General features: G+C 39.4%; 1 protein-coding gene across 6 annotated transcripts in view; it reads left to right on the top strand.

Annotated features, from left to right (window-relative positions):
• The window catches only part of plecb (plectin b), a 144,510-nt gene extending 128,862 nt beyond the window's left edge, over positions 1 to 15,648 (top strand). For 5 of the 6 annotated variants that reach the window (XM_073811694.1, XM_073811692.1, XM_073811691.1 and 2 more), the window contains 4 exons: positions 2,071 to 5,424; positions 7,447 to 14,447; positions 14,640 to 14,741; positions 14,867 to 15,648. In XM_073811694.1, coding sequence (XP_073667795.1) covers positions 2,071 to 5,424; positions 7,447 to 13,539 — 9,447 coding nt within the window. In that variant the 3' untranslated portion in view covers positions 13,540 to 14,447; positions 14,640 to 14,741; positions 14,867 to 15,648. The remainder of the gene's footprint in view (positions 1 to 2,070; positions 5,425 to 7,446; positions 14,448 to 14,639; positions 14,742 to 14,866) is intronic. The other variant, XM_073811693.1, reaches the window with a different exon arrangement.
• The last annotated feature ends 366 nt before the right edge of the window (positions 15,649 to 16,014 follow it).

Genomic DNA, 16,014 nt, shown 5'->3' with positions numbered 1-16,014 from the left:
TATTATGCAGATAAATTATTGGAATGCGTCCTTTATAGGAAAACACATCGCATTATAAAGTATTTTAAAATAATTAAACAGGGCAGAAGAACATATTATAAATGTACATCAGGCAAAGTCTGATGTTGGAGAAAGCCCACTTTTTCTTACAGTATATACAGTACCTACCTTTCTCTCACTGTCTTTCAAACCCTAACCCTTGAATTCTGTGCTTCTCTTAACTGCTTGCCAGTGCTTTGTCTTGATGATTGCTTGATCTTTTTTGGGCTCTAATGAGGTAAAACTTTTCACTATGCTCTAGAAATTCCGAGTATCCCTTTTCATGTATATTTGTTTTCTTTTCAACATGCTTATGTTTTGCTATTTCTTCCTAAATGTTATTGTACTGTACTTTTTGTGTGTACTTTACTTTTCTATTGTTCAGTAGTTTTCTGATTCTCATAGCTCATGAACACAGATTTAATTTATTTACTTTTTTGACTGCTAAACCTAAAATGCCTCCATATTAAAGAACATTTTTCAATTTTAATATTATATAAAAGTACTACCATTATAAAAAAAATTAGATTATTTCCCCATATACGATTAGGTAAGATTAGGATAACATCATGTTCACAAAAAATCAATATTAAGCTATATTTAAAATGCAAATTCATTATGGCTGAGAATCAGACTCCTACATTTTCCCCACCTTTGCTGCATCTCTTTAACTGTGGACCTGGGTCTCTAGAGCCCAGTCTGACTGAATCATTGTTTATAAGAGCTACTGCTTCCTTTCCATAGACTCACTATTTAGTTTCTCTCTTCTCATCCTGGAATATCCTTGCAAAGCAGTGTTTTTAACTAGACTTTGCTAGACTTTCATCAGACTGAATTTAAAGATTTAAGCTTTTAGGCTTTAACAATATTTATATCTTCCTATCAGAGCACCATATGTTGCTTTATCCAACCGAAATGCAGCAAACTATTTACTGGAAGCTACTATTCAGGAACTGCTTCCATGCATGTAATTAGACTGTGGAGTGGAGTGTTTTGAAGGAATGTCTTGTATCCCCATGCATTAATTATATCATAAGGTCATAACCCACATAACTGCTTATTTTATCTAATTATTTGCTTCAGTTTTGACTATTAATTTACTTTAACATCACATTTCATGTGTGCATCCAAACCTGTTTTTCTTTGAGCTTAACCATAACCTTAACACTTAAAGGGATAGTTCGGCCAAAAATGATATTAAACCCATGATTTACTCACCCTCAAAGCTGTCCGAGATGAATATGTCCATTATTTTTCAGACGAACACATTTTCAGTTATTTTAGAAAATGTTTTAGATCTTTCAGTTAATCAAATGTAAAGTAACGGGGTCCATGTCCTTCAAGTCCAAATTTTTTTTATTTATCCTTCCCCAAAGAATCCAAACGGCTCCACGATGATAAACAAAGGCCTTTTGAGGGTAATCCATGTGGTGTTGTTGTAGAAATATCCATATTTAAAACTTTATAAACTAAAATATCTAGCTTCCGATAGCGCCACCATCTTAGACTCCTCTGTATTCAGGAGAGAATATCAGTGTAGTGTACGCACTTTTCTTAGTGACGTATGACAAATTCGGAGGGCGGGGGCACAGAGCAGAAGCAGAGACCTCTCCGTAAACTGCGTATGCTCTAATCTTGAATGCGGACACGACTAAGATGGCGGCGTTATCGGAAGCTAGTTATTTTCGTTTATAAAGTTTTAAATATAGATATTTCTACAACAACACTGTGGGGATTACCCTCAGAAGGCCTTTGTTTATCATCGTAGAGCAGTTTGTGAAGGATGGTTGGACATTTTTTTGAACTTGGACCCCGTAACTTAACATTTGATTACCGGAAAGATCTATAACATTTTTTTAAATAACTGAAAATGTGTTCGTCTGAAAAATAATGGACATATACATCTCCGACGGCTTTGGGGTGTGAGTAAATCATGGGTTTAATATCATTTTTGGCCGAACCATCCCTTTAACAACCTTCTTGCTTTACCCTAATCATACTTTTCTTTACCATTTGATTCCACTAATACAGAAAGCTGCTGAGAAACTTAAAGAGGAAGAGAGAAAAAAAATGGCTGAGATGCAGGCAGAGTTAGAAAAACAGAAGCAGCTAGCTGAGGCTCATGCCAAGGCCATTGCCAAAGCGGAGCAAGAGGCAAATGAGCTCAAGCTCATGATGCAACAAGAGGTTAGCAGACGAGAAATTGTTGCAGTGGATGCCGAAAGGCAAAAGCACAACATTCAACAGGAACTTCATGAGCTCAAAAACCTCTCTGAACAGCAAATCAAATCAAAAAGTCAGCAAGTGGAAGACGCTCTGTCAAGCCGGACCAAAATAGAGGAAGAAATCCGCATTATAAGACTTCAGTTGGAAACCACAGTAAAACAGAAGTCCACAGCAGAAGATGAGCTGAAACAGCTTAGAGAGAAGGCTGCAGAGGCAGAGAGACTTCGTAAAGCAGCTCAGGAGGAGGCTGAAAAACTTCGCAAGCAAGTTACTGAAGAGACCCAAAAGAAGCGCCTGGCGGAGGAAGAATTAAAACAGAAGCTTGATGCGGAGAAGGAGGCTGCTAGGCAGAAGCAGAAAGCCCTGGATGAACTTGAGAAGCTTAAGATGCAAGCAGAGGAGGCGATGAGAAACATGAAGCAGGCAGAGATTGAAAAAGACAGGCAAATGAAAATTGCTCAAGAAGCAGCTCAGAAAACTGCTGCCGCTGAGCTGGATAGCAAACGCATGTCCTTTGTTGAGAAGACATCAAAACTTGAGGAGTCACTCCGAGAGAAGCACGGGACTGTTGTTCAACTGCAAGAGGAGGCAGAACGTCTCAGAAAGCAACAGGAAGAGGCAGACAAGGCAAGGGAGGAAGCTGAGAAAGAACTTGAAAAATGGAGGCAAAAGGCCAATGAAGCCCTTCGCCTTAGGCTCCAAGCAGAAGAAGAGGCCCACAAAAAGTCTCTGGCACAAGAAGATGCTGAAAAACAGAAAGAAGACGCTGAGCGTGAAGCCAAGAAACGGGGCAAAGCTGAGGAGTCTGCCTTGAAACAGAAAGAGATGGCTGAACAAGAGCTAGAGCGGCAGAGGAAGCTGGCAGAGAGCACAGCACAACAAAAGCTTTCAGCAGAACACGAACTGATCCGCTTGAGGGCTGATTTTGAACATGCAGAGAAGCAGAGAACCCTGCTTGATGATGAATTGTACCGTCTCAAGAATGAGGTTGTTGCTGCAGAGCAACAACGAAAGCAGCTTGTGGATGAGCTTTCCAAAACTAAAAGTGAAATGGAGATTCTTTTGGAGTTGAAAGCGAAGGCTGAAAAGGAGAGCATGTCAACTACGGAAAAGAGTAAACAACTCTTGGAAGCAGAAGCTGCCAAACTGAGAGATCTTGCAGATGAAGCATCCAAGCTCCGTGCCATTGCTGAAGAGGCAAAGAGGCAGAGGCAGGTGGCTGAGGAAGAAGCCAACAGACAGAGAGCCGAAGCAGAGAGAATTCTCAAAGAGAAACTTGCTACTATTAATGAGGCCACTCGCTTAAAAACTGAAGCAGAGATAGCACTTAAGGAAAAAGAGGCAGAGAACGAACGCCTTCGGAGGAATGCAGAAGAAGAGGCTTATCAGAGAAAGGCTCTTGAAGATCAGGCAGGCCAGCACAAGCAAGACATTGAGCAGAAGATAGACCAGCTCAAAAAGTCTTCTGAAGCTGAATTAGACAGACAGAAAACAATTGTGGATGAAACTCTTAAACAAAAAAGAATAGTTGAAGAGGAGATTCGTATCTTGAAACTTAACTTTGAGAAGGCTTCATCTGGAAAGCTTGATTTGGAGCTGGAGCTGAATAAGCTAAAGAATATCGCAGAGGAAACACAAGTAAGCAAACTTCGAGCTGAGGAAGAAGCTGAGAAGCTCCGCAAGCTTGCCCTTGTGGAAGAGAACAGGAGAAGGGAGGCAGAAGAAAAACTAAAGAAAATTACTGCTGCAGAACAAGAAGCAGCTCGACAACGTCAGGCTGCTCAAGAAGAAGTGGAGCGTCTTAAAAAGAAAGCAGAAGAGGCCCGAAAGCAGAAAGAAGACGCTGATAAAGAGGCTGAGAGGCAAATATTTGCTGCTAAAGAGGCTGCTGAGAAAGCAATTTCAGCTGAGCAGCAAGTCCAAAGTGTACTTTATCAACAGAAAGAAGATAGTCTTGTGCAGAAAAAGCTCAAGGAGGAGTATGAGAAAGCCAAGAAGCTTGCCCAAGAAGCCGAAAAGGCCAAAGAAAAGGCAGAGAGAGAGGCTGCTTTACTCCGTCAAAAAGCAGAAGATGCAGAGCTTCAGCGGCAGGCTGCAGAGGTTGAGGCAGCGCATCAAGCCAATGCTCAGGAGGAAACCGAGAGGCTCAGAAAAGAGGCCGAGCTAGAGGCAGAAAAAAGAGCCCAGGCTGAGGCAGCAGCACTGAGGCAAAAACAGCTGGCTGATGAAGAGATGGCTAGGCACAAGAAAATTGCGGAGCAGACACTCAAGCAGAAATCTCAGGTAGAACAAGAACTGGCTAAAGTGAAAGTCAGGTTGGATGAGACAGATAAACAGAAGACTCTCCTAGACGATGAGCTTCATCGCCTTAAGGACGAGGTCAGTGATGCTGTTAAACAGAAGGCACAGGTAGAGGACGAACTGTTCAAAGTCAAAATTCAAATGGAGGAGCTCATTAAACTCAAGCTCAGAATTGAAGAAGAGAACCAACGTCTCATTCAGAAAGACAAAGATAATACTCAAAAATTCTTGGCTGAAGAGGCTGAAAACATGAAAAAGCTTGCTGAAGAAGCTGCCAGGCTCAGCATTGAGTCTCAGGAAGCTGCTCGAATGAGACATATTGCAGAAACTGATCTTGCTGAACAAAGAGCACTTGCTGAAAAGATGCTAAAAGAAAAGATGCAGGCTATTCAGGAGGCTTCTAAGCTTAGAGCAGAGGCAGAAATGCTACAGAGACAAAAAGATCTTGCTCAAGAGCAAGCTCAAAAGCTGCTTGAAGACAAACAACGGATGCAGCAACGACTTGAAGAAGAAACTGAGGGCTTCCAAAAATCCTTAGAGGCTGAGCGCAAGAGACAGTTGGAGATTTTGGCTGAGGCAGAGAAACTTAAACTTCAGGTGTCCCAACTCAGTGATGCCCAGTCCAGAGCTGAGGATGAAGCCAGGAAATTCAAGAAGCAGGCAAATGAGATTAGTGCCCGGCTTCATGAGACAGAAGAGAAAACCAGAGAGAAAATGACAGTTGTCGAAATATTGGAAGTACAGAGGTTGAGCAGTGACAGAGAAGCAGATGATTTACGCAAAGCCATTGCTGATCTTGAGAATGAGAGAGCAAAATTGAAAAAAGATGCTGAGGAGTTACAGAAAAGGTCAAAAGAGGTATTGTGTGAAAGATGTCTCAAATTTGTTGATTATGTCATTTTAACCCTCTCCTGAAAACTAACAATAATTATCAAATCATACTTGTCGCTTAAAGATGATCTGAAATATATATTCATTTAAAGGAATAGTTTACCCCCATAATGAAAATATGCTCATAATTTACTTGCTATCATGCCATCTCAGCTATACATGATTTCCTTTTTTCAGCTGAACACAGTCAGAGTTATATATCAGTTTGTAGTTTTGGCCTCTCTATCACCATCTCTGTTTGAACTATAACACTGCAGGTTTTTGCAGAGTCATTTTCTGTACATGCATTGTGCTTTGTCCCGCTCCTCTGGGCGGATGAATATGATGTCTGTAATCACTTCATTGGAGAATATCTGCCATTATAAATCAACATGATAGTAAGAAGTACACCTGAAAATTCTTATATCCGAAAAAAAGACATCTGAACAAGAAGTATATCTGCCGCATTTGGGCCAAATCTCAATTTTATTTTATAACCCTATGCCTACCACTCACCCCTTTCCCTTGCCCATAAAAACAGACTGGAAAGGGTTAAAATATTCCCCTAAGAAACAGGACACCAGTACTACTCCGCCATACGTCATCATACATCCTACGTCAAAGTGGGTTAAACCCTAAAAGTGGCCCTGGATTTTTTTGCCAAAAGCATCACACCACACACCCCTCTGTTGGTGTTTCTGAGTGGTCTCCCTCTCCGTCTATTCACGTTTTGTTTTCCCAGTCTGTTCGCAATCACCATAGTGGACTGGCAATTTAAAATACCGAGAGTTTCCCCTGCTGTGCTGCCTCTGAAATTAGTTCAAATGGGGGAACCGGACGCGATCACGTTCCGGAGGTGGCACACTGGGGAAAACTTCCAGTGCATCAAATGGTCAGTCCACTTACAGCTACTTTATGACATTTAACGCGGTATGTTAACAAACTAGAAATTTTTTGCAAACGTTTATTTAAATTACATGACCATAAATATGAATACAAGATTTAATGTAACATAAAACAAATGATTATTTGTCATTAAAAAACTTTATTAATGCAAAAAATAATACTTTAAAACTTTAATAATACTCGCATGAGCAGCCAATTTCTCACCCCTTTGTTTGAAATGAGGTCCGAAAAATTCTTAGTTTGAAGGGCTATCTGGCCCTTCCCATATCCTTCTAACTAAAAGAGAATTGAGACATCCCTAGCCCTTCATGTGAACGCACTAAACGGAGGGGTAGGGGAAAGTGTAGGGTTAAGGGGTAGAAATGGGATTGGTACTGTATTGTTCTGACTAAATGAAATGTTAATGTTTCAAAATAAATGTTTTAACATAGATGCCTTAACTGTTCAAAAAAATATTATTATTTATTGTTTTAATAACAGATTATTACCCAGATGTAAGAACATAATACATTTGCATATTTACATGACATTATAAGGCCCAGATAATCATAGTTAAAAACTTTACAGATCAACCGTTATCATATATATGAAAAGTTTAAACTCTAAGCATCTGTTGTATAAACAAGCTAAAAACTAATCCCCAATCCCCATCCGCAGCACATACATGTAATGAAGTAGCGGGTCCTCTTCTTTCTGGTGCAATCATGGAAAGACAAATAACTTTTTCAATTTGTTTCCAGTGAAAACAGACCCGGCCACTCAAATCATGAATCATTATTATAAGCATACCATTGTGAAACACAGTTTTTTCTACTTTCCCAATAATTGATTTTTCTTTATTTTTAACTGAAATCCAGGCTAAAATCTCATTATCTGGTCAGGAAATCCAAGATGGCATAAAGGCGGAAATAATGAGTGAATTTTCTTAATGTTGTCAACTATTCCTTTATATGTTTCTTTTTTTAGTTTTTTTTGTTTAACTTTCAATCATGCCTCTTATTAAATCAATAATATCTAACTAAATATCTACTAAAATAGATGTTTACTCAATTAACTTTATTTAAGCATTGTTTTAACTGTTTATTATTTCTTTCTCTTTTATAGATGGCAAATGCTCAGCAAGAGCAAATTAAACAGGAGAAAACTATTCTACAGCAGACGTTCATGTCAGAGAAGGAGATGCTGTTGAAAAAGGAAAAACAAATTGAGGATGAAAAGAAGAAGTTAGAGAACCAATTTGAGGAGGAGGTAAAAAAATCAAAAGCCTTAAAAGACGAGCAGGAACGTCAAAGAAAACAGATGGAGGATGAAAAAATTAAACTGAAGGCCACTATGGATGCCGCTTTGCAGAAACAAAAAGAGGCTGAACAAGAGATGCTTAGGAAGCAAAAAGAAATGCAGGAACTCGAGAGGATAAAGCTTCAGCAAGAGAGGATGCTTGCTGAGGAAAACCAGCAACTGCGTGAGAAACTTCTGCAGCTCGAGGTTGTTCAGAAGGTCTCTCAGGAGACAGAAACCAAAGTACCTAATGGTCAAAGTATTTGTGTGGAAGTTGACAGTTTCCCTGCGCTATCTTTTGATGGCATTCGTGAAAAGGTGCCTGCAAGCAGACTTTTTGAAATAGGACTTATTAGCAAAATGGATTATGATAAGCTCCAGAAAGGTGAAATCACAGTCCAAGAACTCAGCAAGACAGACAAACTTAAAACAATTCTCAAAGGGAAGGACTGCATTAGTGGCCTACTTGTTCATCCAAATCAAAAGATGTCTATATATCAAGCCATCAAGGAAAAGAAGATTGCTCCTGGCACAGGCCTAGTGCTGCTGGAGGCACAGGCAGCATCTGGATACATAATTGACCCACTTAGAAACAAGAAACTGTCTGTCAATGAAGCAGTGAAAGAGGGTCTCATTGGGCCTGAACTTCATAACAAAATGTTGTCAGCTGAGAGAGCTGTAACTGGCTACAAGGATCCATACACAGAAGCAAAAATCTCCCTTTTTGAAGCCATGAAGAAAGGTCTTATTGGGGAAGAACATGCTTTTAGATTGCTAGAGGCTCAGATAGCATCAGGTGGCATTATTGATCCAGTCAACAGTCATCGTGTGCCAATTGAAATAGCCTATAAGCAGGGTCAGTTAGATGCAGCTACCAATAACATCCTACAGAACCCTTCAGATGATTTAAAGGCATTCTATGATCCAAATACCCAAGAAAATACCACATACCAAAAGCTAATGGAAAGATGTGTCACAGATTCAGAAACAGGACTTCTTCTTCTGCCAATCTCAGAGGAGGCAGCTCTAAATGCCAGAGCATTCACTGATGAGGAAACAAAAGATGTATTTGACAAGACAACTGTGTCCATACCGTTTGGCAGGTTTAAAGGAAAGACTGTGACCATCTGGGAGATAATAAACTCTGAGTACTTTACAGAGGACCAGAAAAAAGATCTCATCCGTCAGTACAAAACGGGAAAGATTACAGTTGAAAAAATAATCAAAATTGTGCTAACTGTGGCAGAAGAAAAAGAGAAAAAGAATGAACTTACCTTTGATGGGCTGAGAGCAGCTGTTCCTGCCACAAAACTACTTGAATCCAAGATTATTGACAAAGACCTCTATAACAAATTGCAAAGAGGACAACTCTCTGTTAAGGAAGTGTCTGAGATGGAGAATGTGCACAAAGCCTTAAAGGGCACCAACTGCATTGCAGGAGTGATTATTGATTCCACCAAACAAGTAATGTCCTTTTATGATGCAATGAAAATGGACATGATGAGACCTGAGCCCGCTCTTAATCTTTTAGAAGCACAAGCTGCCACAGGATATATTGTAAATCCTATTAAAAACCAAAACCTTACAGTAGATGAAGCTGTTAAAGCAGGTGTTGTTGGTCCAGAGCTTCATGAGAAACTGTTATCTGCAGAAAGAGCTGTCACAGGCTACAAAGATCCATATACTGGAAAAACGATTTCTCTGTTTGAAGCAATGAAGAAATATCTGATCATGAAAGACCGGGGAATTCGACTTCTTGATGCCCAGCTGGCAACAGGAGGCATTATTGATCCAGTTCAAAGTCACCGTATTCCACAAGACATTGCCTGCATAAGGGGATGTTTTGATGATGAAACTCACAAGTCTTTGACAAGTCTAACTGATGATGTTAAAGGTTACTTTGATCCAAACACACAGGAATATGTGACTTATCTGCAGCTTTTTAAAAGATGTGTTACTGACAAAAAGACTGGCCTTCAACTTTTGCCTTTGTCTGAGCAAGCCATCAATGCCAAGGAGGAGCTGAAGTACAGTGAGGCTCAGACCAAAGATGCAATGACTCAGTCAACTGTTGAAGTTCAGAGTGGACCTTTCAAAGGGAGAAGGGTCACCATATGGGAGCTCATCAACTCTAACTATCTTACTGAGGAGCAGAGGCTTGACCTAATGAGGCAATACAGATCTGGGAAAATAACAATTGAGAAGATTACAAAGATTTTTATTGAAATTATCAATGTGAAGGAGAACAAGACCCAAGAAAAAGAGTGCTTTAAAGGGCTCAGGGCTCCGGTTTCATCAAAGTCATTGTTTGACTCCAAAATTATTGACCAATCCACATATGATTTGCTGGAACAAGGAAAAACAACTCCAAACGAGGTCAGTAAAAACAATTCGGTCAACAAATATCTCCAAGGCTCTGAAAGCATTGCTGGGGTTTACCTTGAACCTACAAAGGAAAAAGTTAGCATCTACCAAGCAATGAGAAAGGCATTCCTCAGACAGAACACAGGTATTGCCTTGCTTGAAGCTCAAGCTGCCACAGGTTTTATTGTGGATCCCTCAAGAAATGAGTTTCTCACTGTTGACGATGCTGTTAAAGCAGGCCTTGTTGGTCCTGAGCTTCATGAGAAACTTCTCTCTGCTGAGAAAGCTGTCACTGGATATAAAGACCCATTCACAGGCAATAAGATCTCCCTACACCAAGCCATGGAGAAAGACCTTATCCTGAAAGAGCATGCCATGCCACTCTTGGAGGCACAGTTGTCAACGGGTGGAATTATTGATCCTGTAAACAGTCATCGTGTTCCAGTTGATGTTGCAATCCAAAAGGGATACTTCAGCAAACAGCTTGCCAGCAGCATTACCGAAAGCAGGTATTTCTCTGATCCTGCAACTGATGAAAACATATCATATAAAGTACTGAAAGACAAGTGTATGACAGACCCTGATACAGGATTAAATCTGATGAAACTCTCCAAACCACAAGCCCCAACAGTTGTGGAGAAAACATACCTTTACAGTGAAGAACAAACTCAGAGTGATCTTTCCACTACTCAGATTGATATACCTATTGAAGGCCAGGGGTCTATGTCACTTTGGGATGTCATGAATTCAAATATGCTGCCTGAGGAGCAAAGAAATCAGCTTTTAGCGGATTATCGTTCTGGCAATATAACAAAAGAACGGATGATAATCATTATAATTGAAATTCTGGAGCAGACGGAAATTGTAAGAGGTGGAGGCATCCAGACCTACAGCACCAGACGACGCCAAATCACTATTGAAGATCTCTATAATGCCCGCATCATTGACCTTGAGACTTACAACTTGTTGAAGAAAGAGAGAACGACTATGCATGATGTTATGGAGATTCAGAGTGTTAAAAAGTATTTGTATGGAACTGGCAGTGTTGCTGGTGTGGTGATTGACCTAAATACCAAGATCAGCATTTATGAAGCTATGAAGAGAGGATTAATTAAGCCAGACATTGCACTCAGTCTCTTAGAGGCCCAAGCATCCACTGGATTCATCATTGATCCAATTAGGAACGATATGCTTACAGTTGATGAAGCAGTGCGCAAGGGTTTGGTTGGCCCAGAAATTCATGATAAACTTCTGTCTGCAGAGAGAGCAGTCACTGGCTATAAGGATCCATATAGTGGAAAGGTTATCTCCCTTTTCCAGGCAATGAAAAAGGGACTTGTCCCAGAGGACTATGCCCTAAGGCTACTCGAAGCTCAAGCAGCCACAGGAGGTATTATTGACCCAGAATTAAACTTTCACCTGCCAACAGACATTGCCACACAACGTGGATACATTAACAAAGAGACAACTGAAAAGTTAGCTGATGAGTTTAAAGGCTATGTTGACCCACTAACTGATGAGAAGATCTCATATGCTCAGCTGATTAAAAGATGCAAGGTTGACAAAATTGGGCTGTATCTATTGTCACTATCAGACAAAAGGTTGTTGTTCAAAGGAATCAGAAAAGACATTACAATAGAGGAGTTGCTCCTATCAAAAGTCATTACTGAAGAAACAGTCACTCAACTTAATGAGGGATTATTAACAGTGGAGGAGTTGAGCAGTAAATTGCGGAATTATCTTGAAGGTTCAAGCTCTATTGCTGGTGTGTTTGTTGAGTCTACTAAAGACCGTCTATCTGTCTACCAAGCCATGAAAAAGAATATGATCAGGCCAGGTACTGCTTTTGAACTGTTAGAAGCTCAAGCTGCAACAGGTTATATCATTGACCCTATTAAGAACCTTAAGTTAACTGTAAATGAAGCCATTAAGATGGGAATTGTGGGTCCAGAGTTCAAAGACAAGCTCCTGTCAGCTGAGAGGGCTGTGACTGGCTATAGAGATCCTTATACAGGCAAAACAATCTCACTGTTCCAAGCTATGAAAAAGGGCCTTATATTGAGAGACCACGGCATTCGTCTTCTTGAGGCTCAGATTGCCACTGGAGGAATAATTGATCCTGAGCAGAGTCACCGCTTGCCAGTTGAAGTGGCCTACAACCGAGGTTTCTTCGATGAGGAGATGAATGACATCCTCAGTGACCCTTCAGATGACACAAAGGGCTTCTTTGACCCAAACACAGAGGAAAACCTCACTTACCTGCAACTAATGGAGAGGTGTATTGTTGATCCAGATACAGGTCTTGTGCTTCTGCTTCTGAAGGAAAAGAAACGTGAGGGAAAGACTTCTTCCAAATCCTCAGTTCGCAAACGTAGAGTTGTAATTGTAGATCCTGATTCAGGCAAAGAGATGTCAGTGTATGAAGCCTATCGCAAAGGGCTAATTGACCATCAGACATATCTTGAACTTTCAGAACAAGAGTGTGAATGGGAAGAAATCACAATGACGTCATCAGATGGGGTAGAGAAATCCTTATTGATTGACAGAAGATCAGGTCGACAGTATGACATTGAGGATGCTATTGCAAAAGGTCTTATTGATCATACTGCAATTGACCAATATCGCTCTGGCACTCTATCAATCACAGAGTTTGCTGATATGTTATCTGGAAACATTGGCGGTTTGCGCTCCCGATCCTCCTCCTTTGGGTCCACCTCCTCTTATCCAATGAGCCCTGTACCTTCAATCAAAACTCCCACAACTATATGGAATGATCCAATTGAGGAGACTGGTCCTGTTGCTGGAATCCTTGATACAGACAGCTTAGAAAAAGTCTCAGTCACCGAAGCCATGCATAGGAACTTAGTGGATTCCATAACTGGCCAGAGACTGTTAGAAGCACAGGCCTGCACTGGTGGCTTAATTGACCCATCTACTGGAGAGAAATTTACAGTTGCCGAAGCAACCGAGAAAGGGCTTGTGGATAAGATAATGGTTGATAGACTCAGCCTAGCCCAGAAAGCTTTTAACGGATTTGAGGATCCTCGAACTAAGGTCAAAATGTCTGCAGCGCAGGCCCTAAAGAAAGGTTGGCTTTATTATGAGGCAGGGCAGCGTTTTCTCGAGGTGCAGTATCTCACTGGTGGCCTTATTCAACCAGATGGCACAGGACGAATGTCTCTAGAGGAGGCAATCAGGACAGGTTCCATTGATGGCCGTACAGCCCAAAAACTAAGAGATGTGAGTTCTTACAGCAAATACATTACGTGTCCTAAAACCAAACTAAAAATTTCCTACAAAGATGCAATGGACAGAAGCATGGTTGAGGAGGGATCTGGCCTTAGGCTTCTAGAAGCTTCATCAACATCCAGTAAAGGTCTCTACAGTCCTTACAATGTCAGTGGTGCTGCATCTGCCTCTGGCTCTCGAACTGGGTCCAGAACAGGCTCTAGATCAGGTTCAAGAAGAGGAAGCTTTGATGCCACCGGATCTGGATTAACCATGAACTTTTCATCATCCTCATACACTTCCTCTAGTTACAACCGCAGATTTTAAAATGGACCCTACAATGGACCTGTCACATGGGGTCCTGCAACATTTAAACAAGGGGCTCTAATATCAGCCTTGATTCGACACACTACAGTTACAAATTGCAAACACATTAATTTGACATAAAGAGAATGCCTTTACTTTGACTTGCATGTTTGATAATGCATTCCAAAAACTACCAGTATCTTTATCTGGGGACTGTTAGGTTCCTATTTTTATGTAGTTTGGATGCTTAACTTTAAATTGACTGCTTAGCTTTAACCATAGTTTCTAATTGAGATTTATTTCAGTACATATAGATCATTTTTGAAAGTGATTTTGTATTTTTTTATACTTAAGTACAACATTGGATTTCAGGAGCACTGCTAAGTACATTCTAAATTTTGGCAATCATTTTTTTTATCCAACACTGATGGGATTGTATGTAATATTTCTTAAAGCATACTGTTCTTAAAAATTAAAATTATTATTTTAGAAGGGTTGGGGCGGTTCTTTCAGGTTAATGTACCAGAAAATACATCCATCTTGAAAAGACATGTTTATTTTTATTTGTTTTACATATTTGTATAGACTTGACAAACTGTGGACTGTCAGCCAACTTTTATACTCTATTTAAGTTGCTGCTGGTTTCACAGAATGTGAAAAATCACTACATTTAAACATAAACACTAAAGGAGAAGAGAACAGATCTTTATCATGTGGAGTATCTGTAAGAAAAGTCCATGCCATTTACTGAATCCAATACATCTCCCAAGTCATCTGCAAAACAACTCATTGCTCCTGACCTGACAAGGCCCAGATTCACTGTCAGTCCTCCAGTGGTGTGTTATCCAGTGAAGATTTAAGAAGTCTCAGGTGTCTGATCCATTCCTCATATATAACATCTGGACAGATCTGGATGAATTTTAGTACTTGTAAGTGGAACAACATTCAAATAAATTGCAGCTTTTTCTATTGACAGCACTGATGCTTATTTATCTTACACTGTTTTGACATTTTGCCTTTTAAAACATCTAAGAGTAGTTTATTCAATTTTGTAGTGATTTGAATGGAACATATTCTTGACCCATAAAATAACTTAGCCTGTTGTATCATGTTTTTGACAGAGGTCATCAATTAATAGATGTCAACTTGATGATGCTGCAGATTTGGTCTTGGATCACGAGATTAATGATGCCCATCAGCAGCTCACATCCTTAGACATTCAGGTAATATTGTATGCTGAATATACGTATGTCTCTTAGCGTATGCATTCGTTTTCTTCATTCACTGTTTTGTTGGCTTTATTTTCGTTATTTTGTTGCTTCATAGTACTTTTTTATGTTGTTTATAGATCCTCACTGAGACTTACTACCTTCCATTGCATCCGCCATTTGCATGAAGACACTAGAAGCTAGGGCTACTGTACCTTGAAGTTTGCACTGGATATCATACCAGGAACGGCCACTTTGGTGAACTGGTCCTACAGTATTTTGACTGACATACACATCAACTGGGAGATTGACTTGGGACTTTACATATTCATAGTTTTGCAGCCCCGAAATCGTGGTGTTTATTTTTGAATAAGATTTCAAATAAGATATTATGCAATAGATGTGCATACCCTTTGTATTACATTGCTCAGAGAGATACATATTTTTTTCTTAACACTGATAAATAAAATTGCATCATTAACTAAACGTATTTAGGTTTATTTGGTGTACGGCAAATTCATTTTTAGTTTATAAATTTCCAGTGCCAAAAGGTTTTTTGTTTGTTTGTTTGTTTGTTTTTGTCATTTGTTGGCCTGTCTGTGTTTCTTTGCTTGTTTTTTATTTAGTGTACTATTCTGTTTTTTGAAAGTACTTGACTTTTTCTTTCCTTTTTTGATGTATATGTAAAATATTTGTTTGCATGTTTTACCAACTTGCTATAAAGTGTTTTAAAAGTTGAAGAATAGATTTTGGAAAATTACAGATATATAAGGAAGATTATATGAGTAAAAGATGTATGAAATACTAACTGGTGGATGATCGGTTTTAAATCTTTTCATCAGAGTCCTAATATTGGTAATAGAAAATGAGTTTTTAAGAATAACACTATATTCAAGTGTAAATAAATTTATTTTGGAAACAGTTTCAACCTTTGTTGCCTTTCTGATATAAGAGGATCATTTCATAATCAAAAACAATGATGTTTAAAAAAAAAGACATCCAACAAAATAAATGATATATAAAAATATATACTGGTAAGAAGTTGATCATTTGCTAATATGTTTATTATGATCATTAAAACCTTTTGATCAAAAGACACATGCCTAAAATGTTTTGTACAATAAATAGGGTAAGCGCTACAAGACATAATGTCCAGTGGCATGTTGCACAAAGCCAGTTGAACACAAATTTAACCTTGATAATTTTGGGTTATTGGTCTCATGGTGCTGGCTATATCTCTAACGTCAAGTTAAAATACAACGTTAAATATAAATCATTCACTTGAAAG

The sequence above is a fragment of the Paramisgurnus dabryanus genome, chromosome 13, assembly GCF_030506205.2.
Source record: "Paramisgurnus dabryanus chromosome 13, PD_genome_1.1, whole genome shotgun sequence".
Taxonomy (NCBI): domain Eukaryota; kingdom Metazoa; phylum Chordata; class Actinopteri; order Cypriniformes; family Cobitidae; genus Paramisgurnus; species Paramisgurnus dabryanus.
Note: the sequence above shows the minus strand (reverse complement) of the source record. Positions and strands in the feature narration are given on the sequence as shown.